Source organism: Peromyscus californicus, unplaced genomic scaffold (assembly GCF_007827085.1).
Source record: "Peromyscus californicus insignis strain IS unplaced genomic scaffold, ASM782708v3 Scaffold_4__1_contigs__length_199733344, whole genome shotgun sequence".
Classification (NCBI taxonomy): domain Eukaryota; kingdom Metazoa; phylum Chordata; class Mammalia; order Rodentia; family Cricetidae; genus Peromyscus; species Peromyscus californicus.
The window spans coordinates 123,642,394-123,664,577 of NW_026294562.1; the positions used below are offsets into that span (position 1 = coordinate 123,642,394).

The window sequence follows — 22,184 nt, forward strand, 5'->3', positions numbered from 1 at the left end:
TCATTTTACCCTGTAGGGCCTCAGGCTGGTGCTGAACAGGGCTCAGTGCTCTATCTGTCACGGAGGCAGGGCAGTACCACTACATGTGAATTATCAGCCTAATATTTCCTCCCTGACGTGCACAGCCCAGAAGAGAACAAGTCCCCCTCCCCCATCAGCTTCCTGTAGGGAAAGTGCGGTTGCAGGGAAGAGAACTCATGACCAATCTCCAAAGGATATGAAACGGGATTCTTATCAGTTTGGGTAATCACAACATCTCATTTTGATTAACTATCCATATACATACTTAATATCACCACAAATGGCTGGCTTTATTTAGGTCCTACTGTGTGCCCGACACTGTACTGAGTATGTTAAACCTCACAAAAACCTTAGAATCTCACCAAGTTGGTTTTGTGACCTGCCCCCCCCCCCATTATTCAAATAGAGAAACAAGACACATAGAGAAAAACAGCATGTCTATCTGAGAGCACCAAGAACCTTGGATTTGAACTCGGTGAGTCTGTGCCATATTCTTATCCCTAACCAATGCAGCTTCTGGACTTACTACATGTTATAAGTTGGATCCACGGCTTTGCTTGTCAAAGTCAGGGTGTATTGTAGGCATCATAGGTTACAGATGTCAAAGTCTGTTCCTGACAAGAATTTTTCATGAGGTCCAGCTATCAGTCCCAGTAATGTGCTGACACCTCACACAGCTCCACACTTCTCTTTAGTAGGTACCAGGGCTCCCGTCTGTCTCTTAGTGTGGCACCACATACTGATTGCGGGCCACGCATTTTGCGTCTGTTAGTCCCTCTAGCTCTTACGAGCCGTCCCATGTAAAATCAGCCCCCATCGTCATCTGTCCCCCATGCTGCCCTGCCATTCTTTATGCTGTTACTCCTGGACACAGATTTATCAATTCCGTTATCCATCATCGATTGCCTCTCTTGTCTCACAAGATGGGGGGCTCTGTTTGCTTCTGCTTCTCCCAGTTCCTCAAGCCATTCTTAAAACACAGTGGGCTCTGAATGAATGTGGGCGGGCTCAGGCAAGTGGACATTTGGGCGGTTGGACATTTTAAGAGGCAGGCTTATTGTCCCAGCTTTACAGATAAGGAAACCAAGACTCAGAAAAGTTGAAGACTTCACTTCAAGTTATACAACTAGCAAGGCTTCTGTACTTACAATAGATACCCTCCCAGGTCCCAGAATTCTTTTCATTTTCAGCTCCTTGTTCTTAAAATACTTGGGAGTCTGACAAGCAGTTCGATGGGTGAATGCCTTCCTTGCTGCGACTCCATGGCCTGTCATATCTTCTGGCAAATCTCTGCACACATGGTTTTCCTACCCAAACCTTGGTCTCATTACCCCAAGATTTTTTTTTTTTACTTTTTGTCTTATTCCTCATTGATTTATTAGCATAAGCCATTTTTAGCTCACTATTATAATAAATCTATTAATTCCTAGTGATTACAATCAGCATTAATCACATTTAACCTTACAGTTATCACACAATGCAAGGCTTGCGGAGGAGACTCACTTTGGCTGTGGCAGCCCGCAACCTGTCCCTGGTCTCTGACGGTGGAAGTCTGGATGCCTCCTTAAAGGATGTACTTGGACTTGCCTCTGTTGGGGTTACAACTGTGGTATGCTTGCCCAAAGACTAGAAAATTGACTCTTAAGACAAGAGTTTCCATGGATCTTTCTACTCTGTAGCTTTGTATAGTCAGGCAAGTCCCCTGTTCTCCCCTGAGCCATAGGGTCATGTTTTCATCCCTTTGTTAAAAGACTGAGTGATGGAACTCCAGACACTGTCATTCTCTTGCCTCTCTCCAGGTTGTGATAGGGAGTGAGGGGACCCTTGTTCAAATGCTCTGTACTTGTAACATGCTTAGTACTTCCTGTCCCTGCTCTTTACTTCCTCCTCTACTCTCTACTTCCTGTACAGCTCTGTACTTCCTGTCCCATTTTTGGAGCTGGAAATATGTCTTGTAATTTATTGTGTGTTTTCCCTTTGAGCAAGGAAATTAGGGAACCCTGTCCACCCGCAGAGTCAGACAGTGTCCTTTAAAACACATGGATAGGCGGGGAACTGCGTAGAAGTCCACGGCAGCTAAGAAGAACTGACCAATGTTCCAGCAAAGCCTAATGCTTAGAGCTGGAATGGAGCTCATTTCTCATTGGCATCACCGAGTTCTGTGTCTTTCATCAGAGCGGGGACACACTGCCCAGTTCTCATGCCCTAGCATAGGACACACAAGTGCCATCATTAGTGACTGTTAATACAGCAAGAAAGGGGCTAGCCCTTAGATCAGTGATTTGTGCGTGGGTTAGAGTGCCCATGGCAAAAGCCTTGAGTTACCCAACTGCTGTTTCCTTTTTATTAGAATTATTATTAGTTCACATTTACTGAGCACTTACGCCATGCCAAGTGCTTTCCATAAATAATTTATTTAACCCCAACCATAGCCTGATGAAGCAGTTACTATTATTCAGCCTATTTATAGACAAGGAAAGGGGTACTTAAGGGGGTTAAGTGACTTGGCTAAGATCATTGTCATTAATAGAATGGTGGAAATGTGCTGGGACTCCACTTTCCCCCGTGGTAAGCACAGCTGATGTTTCTTGGTTAAGAGGGAGAACAAGAATCCAGACAGGCTTGTTTCCTTGTAAATCTTGACTCACAGAGGATGAGAACTGGGAGAAAGAGACAACAGAGGTGACAAGAGATGCTTGGTCTTCAAAAGTGCTAGAAGACTGTGAGTGGGGCTGTGGAGAGGAGGCTTGAGGAGGCTGCAGTGAGTGGGGGAAATGTACGTACTCCTGGGGAATGTCCACTTTGAGGGATGAGCTATAACAATTGGTGTGTGTGCCAGAGCACTGTCCAGCTGAGACAGAGGCAGCCCCATGGACCATGTATTGGGTAAGTAACAAACAGGTCCTGTCACTCAATTAATAGTGGGAGATGTGATTGGTTAGACAGTTTGATGCCTGTGGGTTTTTAAGTTACTTGGAGGCAACATTCAGCCTCCATTCATATTCAACTAATGGCAGTTTTATATGCTGAGAAAATGTGAGAAGGCATACCCAATGTCTGGAGGATAGAGGGTTTTCCATAAAGAAAATCCAGTTTGTTTGTGTGCAAATATATGTTGTATCATTGATCATTCAGTCTATTTGACTAGACATTGAAAAGATGCATGTTTCAGATCTAAACTGGCAAGTCTTCCACGTATAGCTTATGAACTGAGAATAAGATGGGAATGGCTTACCAACAGTCAGCCATGTTTTACAGTATGCCAGTTATGAGCTCAAGTATTGCAGTGTGGTGACTTTCAGTAACATTATCTTGGTGACCCAGTGATTCTTACACTTGTCAAGGTGGCAGGAACTTGAAGCAGCTAGTCATATCACTTCCACAGTTGAGAGAGAGAGAGAGAGAGAGAGAGAGAGAGAGAGAGAGAGAGAGAGAGAGAACTTTTGCATTTCATTGCTTAGACAGCTCTCTCCACTTTTTTATATTGATTCTTTGTGGGTTTTACATCATGCATCCCTATCCCATCCATCTCCCTATCCCTTCATATCTGCTCTCTGCCCTTGCAACTCCCCCAAATAAAACAAATTTCAAAAGAAAAACCAAAAACCAAAGCAACCAAACAAACTCACATAAAAAAAAAGTCTCGATGTGGTAGCGTGACACAGTGAGTCACACAGCATTGCAACCAGTCATTGGTCTGGCTCGAGGCCTCTGTTTTCTGTTACACCCTTAATACTAGGCCCTCACTTGGATATCCTCTCGGACTCCTCTTGAATATCCAATTGTTGCCTTGTGTGGTAGAGATCCTGCAGCTTTTGGTCTTCAGATCTGGCCCCTTCTCGTGCTCTAGCAGTTCATAGATGAGGTGGATGTTGGGGCAAGCCAATCCATAGCCCTGGTTCTGAGTTTGGGTGGTAGCCGAGTTGGTCAGCCTGCCAGCTTTCCTTCATTGATACCAACAGGGCGAGCTCTCCAGCACTGGCCCAGCTAGTTCACCCACTACAGCAGGCAGCAAGGAGTGGAGCCAATTCTCCTGCTCACCCACACCCACACCACCAGGGCCGGCTCTGCTATTTTGCCCAGGTCGAGGTGTATGCGTGTGTATGGTGGGGTGGGGAGTCTGTCCCTCATCCATGACATCACATGGCCAACAAGTCTGGGGGTAAGGTCAGCTCTCCTGCTCTCATGCCCTCAGGGCCTGCTCACCTGGGTCACCACCAACAGGGTCAACTCCTGGTGAGGTGCAGGGTCCATTGTTCTGAGCTCTCTCCACCTTTAAACAAGTAAGAATCCCCTTTGTAGCTCATGGTACTAACTACAGCGGGCAGGGCTATGCACCTCAAGTATGGCAAGAGAATTCCCAACATGTATGCTCACAGACTAACCTAATATACACAATTCCTCATTGAGGCTCCCTTTCCAGGTGATTCTACATTGTGTCAAGTTGACAAAAATCTCCACCACATCATGTATGTGTCCACCAAGCTTTGTTTACTGTCCATTGCTTTCTCTGGGAGTTCCAAACATGTTTAATCATTGATTTTAGCCCTTCAGTGATTAGTGGAAACTTTCACTGTTTCTAGTTTCTTTGCCCCCCGCCGCTCTTTCAAACTGTTAGCGACCTTAGCATACTCTGTGCTGAACTATATTGTTTTTAAAGGGCTGCTATTTAAAGGTATCTTGGGAGGAATCCCCTGATTCACACATTTGCATATTGGGGCAGTGTTCCGACTGTGTTTGGGAAGTCAGCAGTTCCAGATAATACTGAAAACAGCCTCTTTACCAGAGTTGACATTATCCACCTAAGGCTTGCTACATCCTGATATTTTCCATATATCATTTTTGCTTAGCTGGACCGCTTAGGTCAAAGTCAAGATTAACCAGTTAATATTGGAGTTATCTAACCCCATAACTGCGCTCATGTATTCTGCAGGAGACACTTTAAAATAGCAGGAATTTTCTCCTCCGTTATGAAACATGGTGGGGGTTTTAAATAGAACACCAACAAGCAATATTGTTCAGCAATTAAAAAATAATAACGCAAACCTGCTTCAGTGGCTATAACCTTACAGGCTCGAAATTGGGTCTGCTGCCCTGGGAACATAAGTGTCTGAGAAGTAGAGAAGATAAACAGTGAATCTCAGGGTCTAAACATACCAGGCATGCAACAGGAGTAGCTTAAGCATGGCTAACATGCCCGCTGCATGTAGTCCCTGTAAGTGGGAGACATGACTTTCTTTGTTCTCTCTTCAGCCTCCCAATGCCCTGCATTTCCAGTTCCAAATCTGTTTGTGTGCTTCTTCTACCAGACACAGAGATAAAAGCAATTTCTCCCTTACCAGGTCTCATAAAACATCCTCTGCCAATCCCTCTGTTGCTCTTGACACCAGTGACATTTCATTTCCTTGGTGTTGTAGGTTAGTGCGAAGTCACGGTTGACCTTATAGGAGGCATTTGAAGCCCCAGGAAGATAAAAGTGACTGGATCCCAAGTGCATGTTGTTGTACTTAGAGCAATGCTAGAGTAAGGTCCTGGATTAGAACTCAGGACCCTTGTGGCATCCATCTGTTGCCTTTGCTTTCCATAATAAATCTCTGTTCCTGCTAGGATGGTTTGACTTTTACAAGATCTTGATTTCCATTTTAATAATCTCAAGCCTTCCCTTGACTCTGCAAAGGAATTAAATTTAAATACGTAGTCTACATTTTATCTTGACATTTTCTTTAGAAGGCAAGAACAAGAAGGAAAAAAAAAGGAGGGTAGATATTCAGTTTTTTTTCATCATGAGGGCAAACTCCTATTCTGTGGAAGTTTTTATTCAGATCCTCTTGGGACATGTGCAGGACCAAGGGCTGATTTTGCAAGCCTCCAGGCTCTCTGGTTACCCCTAGAGACACTAGGAAAGCCTGCATCCCAGATCCCAAATCTCTGTGGAGATCATACCTGTGTCAGCATTAAGCGATGTGGCTTAGAGATAGTCTTGTCAGTCTAATTGATCTTGAGTCATTGCCTCTGCTGTCAGAGCTGTCTGTCTCCTTACCCATAATCCTCATCACTTTGATAGCCCGTTAGGAATATGGGACTTGGCCCAGTCTTGCCTTCATCCAATAACATTATGAAATTGATACTGACACTTCCATTGGCACTAATTTCTCTAAGAGATTGGAGCCAGAGGACAAGTGGTTTAGCTTCATGGCAGTTAAGCTTTCCAAGTAGATCAAGATGGCCTAAGATTGATTGACCTGTACCCTGAGGAAGGAGGGAGGGAAAAGAGCACATGGGAAGAACAGGGAATGGAAAATCAATGCTTGCTTCGTCATCATCAAGTGATATTTATTGACCACTTGAGAAGGACAATGTCCTATATGGATATTCTGAAGATGCATGCTTGGCTTCACCATAGAGGATTAGAAGATTAGGATAGACTCATGTTGCCTAGAGAGGCACACTGGCTTACTTCAGATGCTGCCCTCTTAAGTCTGGAGTCTAAAATGACACTTGAGTTAATCCCTTCTCTCACTTTTTACTCTCTTTTACCCACTGTTGCCCTAAGTTAGAATGGTCATACCATCACATCAAAAGAACCCTAGGAGCAATTAGGCTGAAATAACAAGTACTGAGCAAGTCAGGGTGCAGGACTACCCTCTTCTCAGCAGAACAAGGCCTATCTGTCTGGACTGGATGAGCAGTCCCTTTTCAGCAGGGTTACTTTCTCACCTGAATGCCCTTTAGCTTAGTGGATGTGTGAGGAAACAGGCTTTTGATGAGGTGATACCATCAGGGTGAGAGATTTTTATGGATTGGCTGATTTAATACTGTTACCTGATCTGAAAGTCAGTGCAAGAATAATACTATAAAAATGATTGCAGGAAGCCAGAAAATTGAAGAATATGAGTTTTGATATTAGATGGTTAGATCTTTGAAGTTTTCCCTGACTAATATAGACTCTCCCTCAGACACCTTAACCCTTCCCCACTGAGGTATTGTAGTACACCCATATCTATGACTTTACTTTTTGTGGTTTCAAGTTTCAGTTGGAAAATCTCTACACAAAAATTCTAGGAATAGCCATCTGTAGATTTTACTTATTTATTTAGTTTTTTTTTTTTTTTAAAAAAAAGACAGGGTCTTATTATGTAGCCCACACTGACCTCTAACCTCCACCTGTTGAATGCTGGGATTACAGACATGTGCCACTATTCCAGGATATTGTCAGATTTTAAATTGCATATTGTTCTCAAAATGGTGATGAAATCTCACACACCCTCATTTTCTTTTGCCGGGGACATGGAATCATTTCTTTGTTCAGTATGTCTGTGCTTTATACCTTACCCACACGTTAGCTATTAATAGCCATCTCTGTGATCAGATTGACTATTGCTGCAGTGTTTACATATGTGTTGATACTAGTTGCAGTTTCAGATGCCCACTGAGGTCTTAAAATTTTTTTAAGAAAATTTTTATTTTCCAAGATTAAGGAAGGATAGCTGTATTCAGTCAAGTTTCCAATATCCTTGAAGATACCACACTGAAAAATACACAGTCCCTACGGAAGGTGTTTATTTTTGTTTGTTTGTTTTTTGGTAGAAGAAGCAATGATGGGATTATAAAGAAACAAAAACACAAGCCATATGTGTATACCCGATTAAGGAGCTAGTATTTGTTCATGCATGAATTTGTAAAGTTTCTTGTTCAATCATGCATATTTGTGAGCATACGTACCTGGGTTTCTAGCTTGGCTCTGAGAATTTGATGGTGGGCATGCATGTGGCCTCATTGCCTTGCCCTGTGTGACTGAAGAGGCTTCCTGGGGCTCATGACAGCGGCCATGTTGGCTTGGTAGTGGAGCCTCTGGAGGAGGAGCTGGGGCAGCTGTGTAAACAGGAGCAGGTACTTCAGTATATAAAGTATGCCTTATGAGGGGAGAGATTACAGAGCTGGAAGGATGCTCTTTCGATTGATTTTGGTGTTGTATTTATACCTCCACACACTGGCAATCGATTGACCTCTGCCCCTCCCCCTCCTGCTGCAGTGCTGTTTGAATGAAGTGAGTATATCATTTTTATGACGTGTCTATGAAAGGGATGAGCAAGCCAAGGGATTAATAGATGCTGCCGAGGCTCTTTCCCCAAGTGCTGTCCAGATGTGTGGGAGAGGAGATGGCAACCAAGGTTCAAGGTGCTTTGAAAGTGATGGCCACCAAAGAGGGGGAGATATGATCTGTGTGTAAAGGCGAGGGAAGGGCGCTGGGATGGTGCCCTTGTTGTAGGAGGGAGGTGTGGGCAGATGAACCTAAAGGCTAGGGCATAGTGGGGCTTCGGATCAATCTCTGAGCTACCTTTCTGTGTTTCCTTCCCATCTATGTATCTTGTTGTATCTGGAACACCTGGAACGTGAACGCCACCACATATACTTTTCCTCTTCCCATAATGGCTTGCATTTCTGCCTCATCTTTTTTCAGAGCTGGCCTGGCTCTTCTTACTTTATTCCCTTAGTCTCTAGTTCAGGGTCTAGCATATGACATAGCAATTGTTGAACATAAGAATGCCAAACACTGATGTACAAGGTTGATATGTATATTGGACCATAGTGTTGAGGGTCACATATATGATATGGGAATATTGCTACAATCTCTGGGAAGTGTGGTGATAGTTTAGAAATTCATCTACATGGAAGTTGTCACTGGGAGCTGAATGGCCATAGTTTGAATTCCCAACTTACCCCACCTTTATAGCCATTCCTGTAATCCTCTTACACCTTGTGTCTGTCACTGCTGCTCAGATCCAGGTTCTGAAAGACAGATAGATGGGAGGCATGGTTCAGCTGTGTCCTGTAAAAAGATAAGTTGAGGTCTTAACCTTTGGTTCCTTATTTGGAAATAATCTCTGCAGATGGAATTAAGACATAAATTAAGATAAAGTGATAGTGGAGAAGACTGGGTCCTTAATATCAGTTGACTGCTGGCCTTCTAAAAAGGGAACAGACAGAGACAACCACATTGGAAAATTCCATGTAATGAGAGCAGAAAGCCATGTGATTCCACAGATTGGAGGACAGCACCTTCAAGCTATGTGCATGCCAAGGATTGCTAGCCAGCTAGAAGAAGGCAAAGGGGGCTTCTATTCTGGGTCCCAGGGAGCATGACTCTGTCAACACCTCTATTTCAGATGCCCAGCCTCCAAAAACGCGAGAAAATGAATATGTGTTGTTTTGAAGCCATCCATTTTGTGGTATTTGCTACCAACAGCCTCTGGGAAAGAACACATTTACAGAGACAGTGCTTACCAATGTCAGGCCAGGCAGAGGGCTTAGGCAAGGCATACTTTCAAATTTCATACTCTGTTAAAAGGGACTGACTAGGAACTTTTACAACAGTTCAAGGATGTACAGGATAGAGTCTGTGACTGTGGATGGTTTATGATCTAGAGACTTACCAGACTTAGTGAGGGGCTTGAAATGAGATGGGTAAAGAGAGGGGAACTGCTGACTCTGGGGCCATCTCATCGTAGGAGGAGCTTAAATGCAGATTTTCTTCAGTGTTTTCTCTAAGTGGAGTGTTTCTCATGAAAAATCACAGCACTAGCCAATGGTATAACTTCTTCAAGTGAAATGTCATGGAATTACTCTGAGACATGTCCACAGGGGCATCCTAGCCATGATTACAGGGTAGAGAATTACAACCTGAGTCTTGAGACTGGCATGTACACAGGGTGGTTGGGACAACACTGGGCCTTGATAGGTAGCTGAGTCTCGGGGATATGCTGATTGACATGAACAGATTCCAGTGCCTTCTCTGTGGGAATCTAGAGAGAACTCATTAGTTCCAAGTCTAGTGACCAATGAGGAACTCAACCCTAGAAGTCCAGGCTTTGTGGTATAGTTTTGTTGTAAATTCACAGGGTTGACTTTGGCCTTGTGCTTCTACGAGGCACAGGTTCCTAAGTCTAAATCCACTTTACTTTTCTTGTCATGTGTATGTGAACTCTGCTGTTGAAAATCATCCCTAAGATGCAAGGAGATGCAAAAAATTGTAGCTTCCTCCTGACAACAGATTCTATGAAGACGCCCGAGGTGGGGAGTCTCTGTAACCCCCAGAGATGGTACTTTGGGGCCTTGAGGTGCATGGCCACCCTCTTATTTTCTTCTAGAGGAAATTTGATGTGATCTCTAAGCAATAGACAGGTAGCCAGAGGACTGATTTTGCCTTGACTGTATGGCAGTTCACCTTAACAATTATTCCTCACTTTCCTCGCCTGTGGATTGGGACTGTCATGCCTATCTTAAGCATGTCTTAGGGATGTGGTAGCCATTAAGTTCATAGACAGGAAAGGGTTGTGAGCAAATAGTGTTTCTATAGATGAATGTTTCCCTTGATGGAGAGAATATGTTTGTTATTGGTGGTAAGAGTCTGGGCTGGCTGTTTTCAGGTTCTTTGTATCTTATTCCAGGTGTTGAGGTAAATGAATACAGATTGCAAAGTAGAAGCAAACTTTATTTAAAAGCAAAATGAGAGGACAGATCAGAAGTATGTTGTCAAGAGTGACAGTGGGCCACTGAGTGAGAGAGTACTTAAGGACCTTGATTTTTTGGGACTTCCTCTTGGGGTGTTCAAGAGGAGGAGGGGTTTTGTTGCTAAGGGCATAGAGCAGGTGGTCCTGTTTTGATTGGCAGGCTTGGATTATGTAAGCATTTGCTCACGGTGCATATCTCTTCCCATGATGCTTCTCATTTTAATTATATATACACTCAACCATGCATAGGTAAATAGTGGATTCACCCTAAAAATTCACCCTGATGTTATAGTTTTCCTTTTGCATATACACCCCAAACCCATTCAGGCCAGATCAGCACATCTCCCTTGGTTTTAAAATATATTCTGGGATATGTTTAGAATGGGGTGATACCAAAGGGTTATTAAAGGGAGTAGTAACTTATTTCCATTATTCAAAGCAGGTATGTATGCAGCTAGATGCATATGGGGATCGAAGATTGTCAATAGCTTCTAGGTACATTGTCAGTGTGTCTGTACAGTGCATGCAGGTTAGGGTCCTAGTTTGCCAAAATGCATGTTTAGAATAGGTATGTGCATAGCCCTAACCAAGTGGAGTCCCACGTTGCTAGGTTATTCTCTGTGCTTACCGACTTCAGATTTAAATGCACCAAATCAAAGGATCCTCTGGTCTAAATGGCCTGTGATTTTGAATTGCCCGGCTCCCACTTGAGGTTCTTAAGGACTCTGATATATATCTGCCCAGCGAGAATGTATTTTCTACTAGGGGAAAATGTCATTTTGTCTGACATGAGGTGATATGGTCTGTGCACTGGGCAAGCTGAGTGGGAATGCTTAGGATGCTGAGGGCTTGGAAGTGAGTTTACTGTCTCTGAAAGGACTGCAGAAAGCCACTGGGCTTTCATGATTTCCCTCCAGCAATAAATTCAGGCTTGTTTCCAGTCTCTTAGATTTAGGGCCCATGTCGTTTGGGAATGTTTTCATTCTGGACCTCACACTGAGGGTGTATGAGAGCATACCTTGAGGCAGGGAGAGGAGAGATGAAGAAAATAGACTGTACAGTCTTATAGTTCTGAGTTGAAGCACGAAACTGTTACTTACTAGTTGTCTGACCTTGGGCAGTTGACTTCATTTCTCTGATTCTATTTACAGGACCCACATTACTGAGTCACTGTAAACACTGTGTGAGATGGTATACACAGGGAGCCCAGTGTAGTGCCCGGAGTCACCAAGTGTTCAGCAAGCACTCACTATTGTTACTTGGATTTGTTACAAGAGTTTTGAAGGCCATCGCTCTGGGGAAAGAAATGGGATTTTCTACAGGTGGCCATATGTCAGGGCATTGCTCCACATGTGTTTGAGAATACTGTGAGAGAGCTGCCTGGGTACGCTTTGACTTCGTGTGACGACCTTCTCCTTGGGAAGCCCCTCATAGCCATGCTTGTTAGGCTCCAGGTTTCTCCTGAAAAGGGTTTTCTTCCCAACAGCGTCCATTGTCAGTCTCTTCTTTCTAACTCATCAGATCTCACCGTAATTTAAAAGAAGTTCCAGCTGAAACCAACCAGGGTCAACCAGTGGGGTTCTGAAATATTAGCACTTCCGCTTGTGAATGAGGAAAATCAGAGACATCTGGGCTCAGCTTGCAGGCAGGGAGGCTCTCCTCTTTGAGGACGGGCCTACAGTTTAGTTAGCGCAGAAAGCAGCAGGAGAGAGTGGGTGAGGGGAGCAGAGATGATAGCTTCAACCTGGCTGTGCCCACTGTGCTGGAAACTCAGGTGATGTTTCCTTACACTCCTAAAGTCCCCAGCTTGCAGGGACAGGGGAGATAGGAATAAATCTTTATGAGAAATAAGTACTCCATTTTGGCATACTATTAGCTTGCTGAATTTTGTTTGCATGTATGTGTGTGTGGTGTGCATGTGTGTTTGCATAGTATCCAGGTTCACATGGAGGCCTAAAGCTGGTGTTGAGAACCTTCCTTAATTGCTCTCTACTTAATTACAGGGTTTCCCAATTGGACCCAGAGCTTGCCTATACAGCTAGTCCAGCTAACCAACTTGTCCCGAGAATCCCTATATCTGGCTTCTGAGTGCTGGAATTAAAAGTGGCTGCCCCATCCAATCAGCATTTATGAGGGTCATAGGGATCCAAACTCTGTCCCTTGCAGAACAAGTGCCTTAATGGCTGAGGCATCTCCAAAGCCTCCTTTCTGAATCATGTGTAGTAACGACAGAACAGTGGGTAGAGCTGAGTTAAGAAATGTTCAGACTTGAGATAGGAACTCTTTATGGGGACTTTGGACAAAGAACACCAACATTTTGGATTCTCATCATCTTAGATATGCAATTGTATGGTGATTATTTTCTTCCTGTTGTTGCAACATCTGCACACTGAGTATTTGGAGGAGGCTGACATTGCCTTTCCTCTAGGCTGAAAGCATCTCTCCACCCTCTGGACCTCGTGCTGCTGGCCATTCTCCTGCCTCTGAATTTCCTGTTGCTTCCAATGGCTACAACTTGGTGTCATAATTTCTGGGTCTAAAGTTGTCTGGGGGGAAATGTGAGTTTCTTTCCTGTACAAGGCAAGCTCTGGGTCCAATTGGGAGACCCTGTCATGTATCTGAGCTGGGTTAAGATTGGAGCTGGGAGCTGCAGGCATGGTTCAGTGGTAGGTTACTCATCTAGCATGTACAAGACCTCATCTCATCTCCAGCATAACACACACACACACACACACACACACACACACACACACACACACACACACACACACTGTATCTGGGAAGTGACTGACACACCATAACTGCCCCATTGTCATAAGCAGATGCTGGGGGCTAGGCCAACCTAGTGGGATAAACTCAGACTTGGAAAGCAGATAGACCTGCTGTATCCACTGTTTATTAACTGGGTGACCTTGGGCAAATTATAAAACCTTGAGCTTCAATTTCCTCAGCTGCATCACAGCGGATAAGAGGATCAACCCCCAGGGCTGGTTGCGATGATGGAGTGAGATAAGGAAACCAAGCTTTTAGAATACTGGGTCTACTTTCCCTTTCCTTAAGCTTGTTCGCGGGCTGGTTGATCAGAGGCATCATTTTCAAACACCAAGATATCTCCAGGCTCTGAGGGCTGTGAAGCATGAACAACGCCTTTGGTTCCTGTAAGAGCTAGGAGGGAATTGGAGCCGGAGAATAAAGCTTATCTTTTGGGAAATGCTTCTGGGAGAGGGGCCGAGCCATGAGGGGGGGCATGCCTCCATTGGGCAGCCTGTAGAACCCCGTATGTCCTAGAGGTCACTCTGGGCAATGTCTGTCCAGATGCTGGAGAAAGCAGAGGGGAGGGCCCAGTGGATCTGGCTAGGAATTGAAGGCGGTGACTTGTCCCCAGGAACGCTCTTGGGCACAGCCTCTGTTCACTTGGCCTCTGTCCCACATCTGCCAATAAAAATTAAGAAATTGATTTTCTTTTGTTTGCCTCTGAGGACCAGGCTCTTTTTTTATGAGATGGTAAATGGAATCCCTCTCTGAGCATGGCTGGATTTTTAATTGTGTTTGCCATGCTTTCACTTACTCCCTTTTATGAGTTCCTGCTCCCAGATTTGTTGATGTGGAACTCTCACACACCAGGGACATGTCAGTGTTTGATTTTTATCAGTAGGAGAAGTGTGAAGTTTTTAAAAAACTCATTTTCTTAATCCAAAGGTTGGCTTGTTTCCTTTGTTCTGACACACTGACAAAGCCTGAGACCCATCCCGGCTTCTTTTACTTCTCGTGTCCCGTCTAGGTGGTCATCATGGTCTCTATGTATGGCTGGATATAAAAGCTCACCTTTGGGGCAAAGAGCAGAGAGGAGACATTGACGGATGAACTGCATCATTGGGAACGGCATACTTACCATTTGAAGGATTACTTTTGTAGTGGTGTGTGTGTGTGTGTGTGTGTGTGTGTGTGTGTGTAGGCTAGAATTTGACCTTAGGTGTCTCTGCTATCATTTTTTAACCTCTTCATTTTGAGACAGGGTCATCCTTTGAATCTGGAGTTCACTGACTGACTACACTGGCTGTACAGCAAGCCCCCAGGACCCTCCTATTCCCACCTCCCAGTGCTGTGATCACAGACAGGCAGACAGCAGGCTTTTTATGTAGATGTTGGTAATCCAAGCTTAGGCTTCATGCTTGCCCAGCAAGGACTTTACCCAGTGAACCACCTCCCTAGTCCTTGTAGGAGTATCTTCAAGATGGAGTGCAGCATGCAGATGGTCTAAATGAAAAGATTCAAAGAATATGTTAGTTGTGGAGAATGGAGATTCCCCCCACAGAGCTCAACAGCTTAAACCAACAAATCTGTAGCTCCCAGATACACTGCTCTGTATTAGCCCCACTTAGGGACTCCAGGCAACTGGATCTCTGCCTCTGCTTTCCCAAGTGTCAACACTGGGAGTAGGAGATGCTTCCTCGTGGAAGAGCTGTGTCCTCACTATTGCTCACTATTACCTTCTGTAGAATCAGAGGAGGTTGTTTCATGCCTTCCAGCTGTGCAGAAAACTGCAGTACCTCCAGTGTCTGGAAAGACTGGGCAAATGGCTCTTACCATGGCCTCAACTCTGAAAAGAGCTTTCAGAGTAGGGAGATGAGGCTAGCCTCCCCTCCCTCCATGGAAAGTAGTTTACGGATAAAGGAAAGAACACATAAATAAACGGATTATGGATCTTCTACTTTAAAGTTCAGCTCTAAACTTGACTGATCAGAGCTGTCTTTCACAGGTGGGCCCAAGTTTATAGACATTTAGCCTAGCTGCACTTGGTCAGGTGTCTTACCCTCTATGTAGGCTCATGCATTCACACCACACCATGCTCTGTGTGTCAAAACACCCCAGAGAAACTGTGAAGGTACCAATTTGATTTTCCTCCTCCATTGTGTGTGAGCCATCCTAGCTCCCTTTCTTCCTTTGCATCATTGACCCTGAAGACAGAGCTTCCCTGGAGTCATCAGAGACTTCTGATGGAAGAGACCTGCACCTGTGGGTCCTCCTGGTGACCAGCAACCCTGGCTCTTTCCATGTGATTGGAGTTCTGCCTGTCTGGATAGGAGTTCACCATGTTGCAATACTGTGCCCTTCCCAGGGGTTACATCTCTGAGAACTGAGATCTCACTGTGGAAACACACACACACACACACACACACACACACACACACACACACACACACACATATTTCATATGTCGAATCATATATATATTTCACCCCCAACCCAGCTCTGTACCATAATTATTTCTGTTATGGAAATGAAGTGGGAGAGGAAGAGACCGTCCCTGGAAAGACAGTGTGGAATAGCCTGTTGGGCAGGATGCCTGTGGCCTTCCAGGTTTCCTAAGCAATCTAAAAGTTCTACAATATAAGGAATAAGACCCATAAAGCTCTGAAAGCAGGGGGTGGCAGCAGTATGGGAGGAGAAAATGGGGAGTGAGTGTCTGAGCTGACAGATATTCCCCAGAGGGATACCCAGAAGCTTGAACTCACCAGAATGACTCTGAGGATACTTCACGTTTTGTATCAGGGCTGTGCTGTGCAGTCAAGAATGGATTTGTGACAATGGTGTTTCTGTTAACAGTTCACAGGTATACAGTCTTTGCATGTGCATATATGTGTGTGTTTGCAGCATGCTTAGAAGAAGCCAATTCGGCTATCTTTTCCTACCTACTTTAGATGTGGGCAGCTTCAAGAAAACAATGGCAAGTTCTACACAAAGCAAGGCCATTTTTCTTTTCTTTTTACTGGTCTCCTTTAGGGTACCTTAACAAATTCTTTACTTCAGTTATTAAGGCGAGAAGAAATACTTGCTGCCCTGATGGACCACAAGTCTGTGGGTTTCCCCCTGAATGGCACGAGAGTTGGAATATAAATTGGCTTCTAGAATGAAATGCTGGTGCCTCCACCCATGAGTCCTAACATATTACCGGAAGAGTGATTATAAATATGTTTTCGTGGGGTGGGGAGACCTTACTTTATGTAGTTCTGGGGATGGAAGAGTCTTGTGTGCTAGGCAAGGGCTCCACCACTAAGAAGCAGTCCTGGCCTCTTCTCCACGTTAACCTTTATTTTGAGACATGGTCTCATTATGTAGCCTGGGTCGTCTGGAAATTTCCAACCCTCCTCAGTTTGCCTTTCCAGTGCTGGGAGTGCGCCATGGTGCCTGGCTGAGAGACCTTTCGTTTTGTCTGCAATGTTGAGGATCAAAGCAAAGGCATTGCACTTGCTAGGCAGCTGTGCTACGCTGAGATACACACTCTCAGAATAGAGACTGACTCAAAACATCATTTACTTTTCTTTTTAAAATATTATACCCCCCGGCCCTTTAGAGCAGCTTTAGGTTCACAGCATTGAATGAAAGGCACACAGGCTTTCCCTGTTACCCTGGCTCTCACATATGCATACCTTCTCCGTTGTGAACACAACCCACAGTTACACCATGATGAACCTGAGACTCACCTCGTTTACCCGGGACCAGGGATGCTGTGGACTCAGGACTATCATTTCCAAGTAGACCCTATGTTGCTCCGATGCTGTAGACCTATTGAGAGACTGCTGGTTTCAGCCACAGGCAGGCTGGGATGGCAAGTCTTCTTTCACATCCTTAGGAGTGATCGGTATATATATCCAGTTTATTGGCTTTTATTTCAGAGTGAGGATGACTAAGAGGACCTTGGGTGGTGGACAATGGTTTGATGCTGCCATGCTCTCTTCTAGGTGTGGACATAGTTTAATAAGACTATTTGTCAGTGCTGGTAAGATGTGAAGATGAATTATCTGTAATCTCCCTGGGTGCATCCAATTAGGTGGTTCCCTCCTCTCCCAATTCTCAGGGTCAAGAAGAACACCTTTCAAAGGTGTTTCAGGCTCTTGCCACCAAAGGCAGCTGCTCATGGGGAGGACAGTGAGCCAGAATTCAGCAGGTGTCCTTTTGAGCATGTACATTCCCCACAGTCTTCTTTTGCAGGGGGCAGAGCCAGGTGATGGTTCTGAGCACTGGCCTTGGGGCCAAGCTGTGAGTGTGAATTCTCTCACGGCTTCTGTGTGGGGTTCATGTCTTGGAATAGGTCATTGCTCTATGCCTTCATATTTCCATCTTTAAAATGGGGACCGTAGTGCCAGCAACCTCACAGAGGTGTTCCAAGATTAAAGGTGCTACAACAATAGAACTTGATACTTAGGAAGAACTGGATAAAAGCCATTGAAATGTTTCCAACTCACTAGAACTAGCCTTTTCCTCTGACATTCTATGAAACTCATCTCTGTAAGGCCAACCTCCTCATTTTCAAATGTCAGTTTTCAGCCTTCATTTTTATTTATCTTTTTAATTATTGTATTTTATTTTATATGCATGAGTGTTTTGCCCTTATATATATCTGTGTACTGTGTATGTGACTGGTGCACTCAGAGGCCAGAAGAGGGTATTGGATCCTCTGGAACTGGAGTTACAGATTGTGAGCCAACATGTGGGTGCTGGGAATTGAACTTGGGCCCTCTGGAAGAATAGCTGGTACTCTTAACCACTAAGCTACCTCTCCATCTCCCCTTTCATCGTTTATCTTATTTGCTCTCAGGGTAGATTCTCTTGAACTCCTAGATGGTCCTTTATGGCTTCTAAGAGCGTGTATTTTTCTGGTTCCTTTCTACTTTCTGGCTGTTTCTTCTGCTCCCTCCCCTTGCTTCCTTTCCATGATTAGGTGTTGGGGTTTTTCAGGGCTCTATCGTCTTGCTTACTGCTTTGTTTCTATGAAGCTTTCTTAGGTGAACTCTTCCTTCCCATGCTTTGGGAGTCTTTCCCCCGCAACTATTACTTCAACCCCTTCAAAAAACAATGCAAAGGAAAAATAAGTTTTTACTGTTTTAGGTCATAGGGTCTTGGAAAGAAAAAGATTTATGGACTGGTCATTCCCCAGGAACTTTTAAGATACAGATTGAAGAAAGAGCTTTTCCCAAAGGTTGAAGTCCCAATGTTACATCTTCCCCCAACACCACCTATCCTTCCATGTCACCATGATAACACACATCCCATAATGCTTCAGAAAGAAAGAGATGAGGAGGAGATGCTGAGTGCCAATCTCCTTCTTGGGGTCTGTGGTTGATACTTATGATAAAGGGAGTGACTTCTGGTTGCAGTTAAGCTACAAGCTTTGGAGTGAGTGGAGCTGCTGGCGTAAGTCCTGCACCCACCACTGTTTCTGCCCTCTGTGCCTTCATCCCATCTTCCTGTGGCCTGCTCTGCTTTTCTTTTGCTTGCCTACCCCCTGCCCCCTTATATAATGGAGTCCTTATTTCTGACCTTCCTGGAAAAGGGAAATGTGATGTTAATTTTTACATATTGGCAAAAACACCTCTCTCTCTCTCTCTCTCTCTCTCTCTCTCTCTCTCTCTCTCTCTCTCTCTGTGTGTGTGTGTGTGTGTGTGTGTGTGTGTGGGCAGAGCAGGAAGATACACTTGTGTATATACTAATCATACTAGGATCTTAGTAGGTAATTGGGGGAGATTGTAGAGAAAATTTCCATACATTTTTCTTTTGTTCTCTTCCTCTTACTCCTGGGGCTTCTTTTAATCCATTATTTCATCTTGGTATGGAAATTTACTTTTTCTTGCTTAGTTTTTAACTCCTTCCTTTCAGTTTGATTTTTGGAAGATTTTCTTGACTTTTTGAGCTCTTCATTGACTTTAAAATGTTGGTGACTGACATTCTCACAGACCCTTTCTTACCTTTGAATTGTTCACCCCTTAAGTATTGCCTTGTTTTAGAGCTGTGATGTCCTATTTATGTCTTTGAGACTATTGGTTTGAGCATTGGCTTTTGGAGTCTTCTTTGCACTTTGCCTCCATTTCCTTAAGGCCCCCACGAGCTCATTTTGCTTTCTTTTGGGCAGAAACTCTTCTGAGCTGTCTGGTGGTCTTGTGCACAGCACTGTCTCTTTGTATTTAGGAAGTGAGCTCTGGAAAACTGAAAGGATTCCACATTATGTGCATGAGGTTGACGTGCACGTTGTCAGTTTCCCTGTGAAATGATTCTAGGGTGGCTTTTCATCAGGAAAAAGCAAAAAATGTCAGCATCTGGAAGTCTTCTTTCTGACTTTCTCTTTGGAAGCAACTTCTCACATCCTCTAGTACCGGGGTGAGTGGCTACTGGGAAGTGGTAGGCAGGTCTGTGCACAAATGTGATTGTTTTAGAAATGGGAAGGAAGGGCTCAGCTTCCTGATTCATCCAACCCTCCCCTGTGTCTTTTGATTCAACTTCTGTAGGAATAAATGGCTCCTCTTGTGGGGTGAGGACAAGGTTGTGGACCCAGGTGTCTTGTTGGGGCACGGGTCTCCCTGCCCTCTTCCTGTGCACCATATTCCCCATACTGTGAGCTCTTCTGGACATCCTACTCCTGGTATGCCTGGTTCCAACAGGTCATCTGCCATGGGGACTCTCTTATTTTGCTCTGAGTCACTGTCCTCCTTTGATATGTTTTTCAACTTCCCAAATGTTGTTGCAATGTCTTGTTTATTCTCTTCTCTTTCTCTTAGTGCACTAATATTTCATCAGTTGTTTTGTATTTTAGTGAAAGTTTGGGGGGTGGCTAATAGCAGGGCTTAGTGAAGTTTTCCCAGTGAGTTTCTGAGGAAAGTGTTTTCCGGACCGCACTCCTTTTTGCAAGACAGGTGATTACTCTGGGCGCTTGGGCAACCACTTATTGCCACTTTTGCACACGGTCTCTAGACGCCATCAGCCATTTGTCACGGGTTGGAATAAGCCTGCCTGTGCTGACGGAGTGGAATCCAGGGTCCGCCGTTTGCATTTACCAGTCTTCCATTTAGTTCTGCCTCATTGGCGCTTCACCTCGCTGTTTGATGGGAAATATTCTCTCCATAAACTTCAGTAAGATGTAATGGATTTCTGCAGTGGAAATATTGTTCAAGCTGCAAAACCAAATCACAGCAGGCACTTTGTCTGGGGACCCTGTGTCTAGCAAAGCAGCCATTTAAAACACCCGTTGTAGGAAGTCACACACAGTCACAGCTAATTCCCTTTACAGGAGTTTTATTTGTATGCATGGGAGAAATAACACCACCAAACACAATCATTGTTCTGCTAAGATGGCAGCATTAATTATCTCTGTCAACTTGTGCCTTTGAGTTACCTTCCTCACTGGGTTTTGTCTTAGGGTTGGAAAATGGGGAGAATGGGATTGGTGAAGATGTAGTTGGTATGCTTTGTAGACATTGGGACAATGTGGACGTTTCAAGAGTAGGCAAGCTAGGCCAGCTACCACCAGTGATATAGTCTAATTACTGTCACTTGTAAAACATGGTTTAGGTGAGGCTCAGGACAACACTGAGTGAAGGAAGGCTATGGCAGAGTCCAGTGGAAGCCATATTATAACCCTCTGGAAATTTGATGGCAATGCTGAAGGTCATGGGGCCTCCAATTTCATATTCACAGGTTCTGGGTCATGGCTATACACTAAAACACATGGAGAACTCTTAATGCCCAGGTGAATCCCAGACTACTTCTGGGGTAAAACTATATATATATGTGTGTGTGTGTGTGTGTGTGTGTGTGTGTGTGTGTGTGTGTGTGTGTGTATGTGCCTCTCTCTCTCTCTCTCTCTCTCTCTCTGTGTGTGTGTGTGTGCACATGCATGTACTTACATAGGTGAGAGGTTGACATGGGGCTCTTCCTCAGTTACTTTCTGCCTTATTTTCTTTAGACATAGTTTCTTACTCTAGCTGGAGCTCTATAGATAACCAATAAGTGCTATGCATCCCTTTTGCTCTGCCTTTCCAGTACTGGGACCATAAGTGTATACCACCATACCTGGTGTTTTATTTGGGTATTGGGGACATAACTCAGATCCTCATGCTTGTGAGACAAGAATTTTGCCACCTGAGGCTCTCCCCAGCTCTTCAATAACAGTGATTTTTAGTGCTCCAAGTAGAAGAGGGATAAAGAGGAACAACTACTTCTAGGTTCTGTTTTTAAGTCTTCTTACTACTGCATAAACAAAGAAACATGAGTTTTATTACTTTGAGTTAATTTGGGCTTGGGGAGAAATTAAAAATGATTCATGTAGTGGTTATTTCAATTTTTTTTTTTATTTTGAACTATTCTATGGTTGAGAGTCAGTTATTTTCAAGGCCGAGAATTTGGCTTGCGTTGTCTAAGGTCAGAATTCAGGGAATTTGGGCAAAACTTATTAGTGGGCTGGAATCTTTTGAAAAAATATGGTGGTAATACAGTGAAGGGTCTTTGGGCAGGGCTGAGTGGATGTGACCTCACTAGGTCCTGTGTATCTCATGATTTGTGCAGGTCCTGTGGCTGTCATCAGTGGTGAGGAGGACTCAGCCAGCCCACTGCACCACATCAACCATGGCATCACCACACCTTCCTCGCTGGACGCTGGGCCTGACACAGTGGTCATCGGCATGACCCGCATTCCAGTCATTGAGAACCCCCAGTACTTCCGTCAGGGACACAATTGCCACAAGCCAGACACATGTAAGTAATAGGATTGGATGCTGTCCCTTTTTCTGTAGGGGGTGGTATGGAAGCAAACCATGTTGCTGGGGTTCTGGAACCTTCTAGGGTAGCCTCCCACTTTCTAGGAGACCTCCCCCCTCTTTG

At 44.4% G+C, this 22,184-nt stretch overlaps 1 protein-coding gene across 9 annotated transcripts in view; it reads left to right on the forward strand.

Moving 5' to 3' along the window:
* The window catches only part of Ntrk3 (neurotrophic receptor tyrosine kinase 3), a 385,084-nt gene that overhangs the window by 194,037 nt on the left and 168,863 nt on the right, over window positions 1–22,184 (forward strand). For all 9 annotated transcript variants that reach the window (XM_052761135.1, XM_052761134.1, XM_052761136.1 and 6 more), the window contains one exon: window positions 21,870–22,058. In XM_052761135.1, the coding sequence (XP_052617095.1) occupies window positions 21,870–22,058 (189 nt within the window). The remainder of the gene's footprint in view (window positions 1–21,869; window positions 22,059–22,184) is intronic.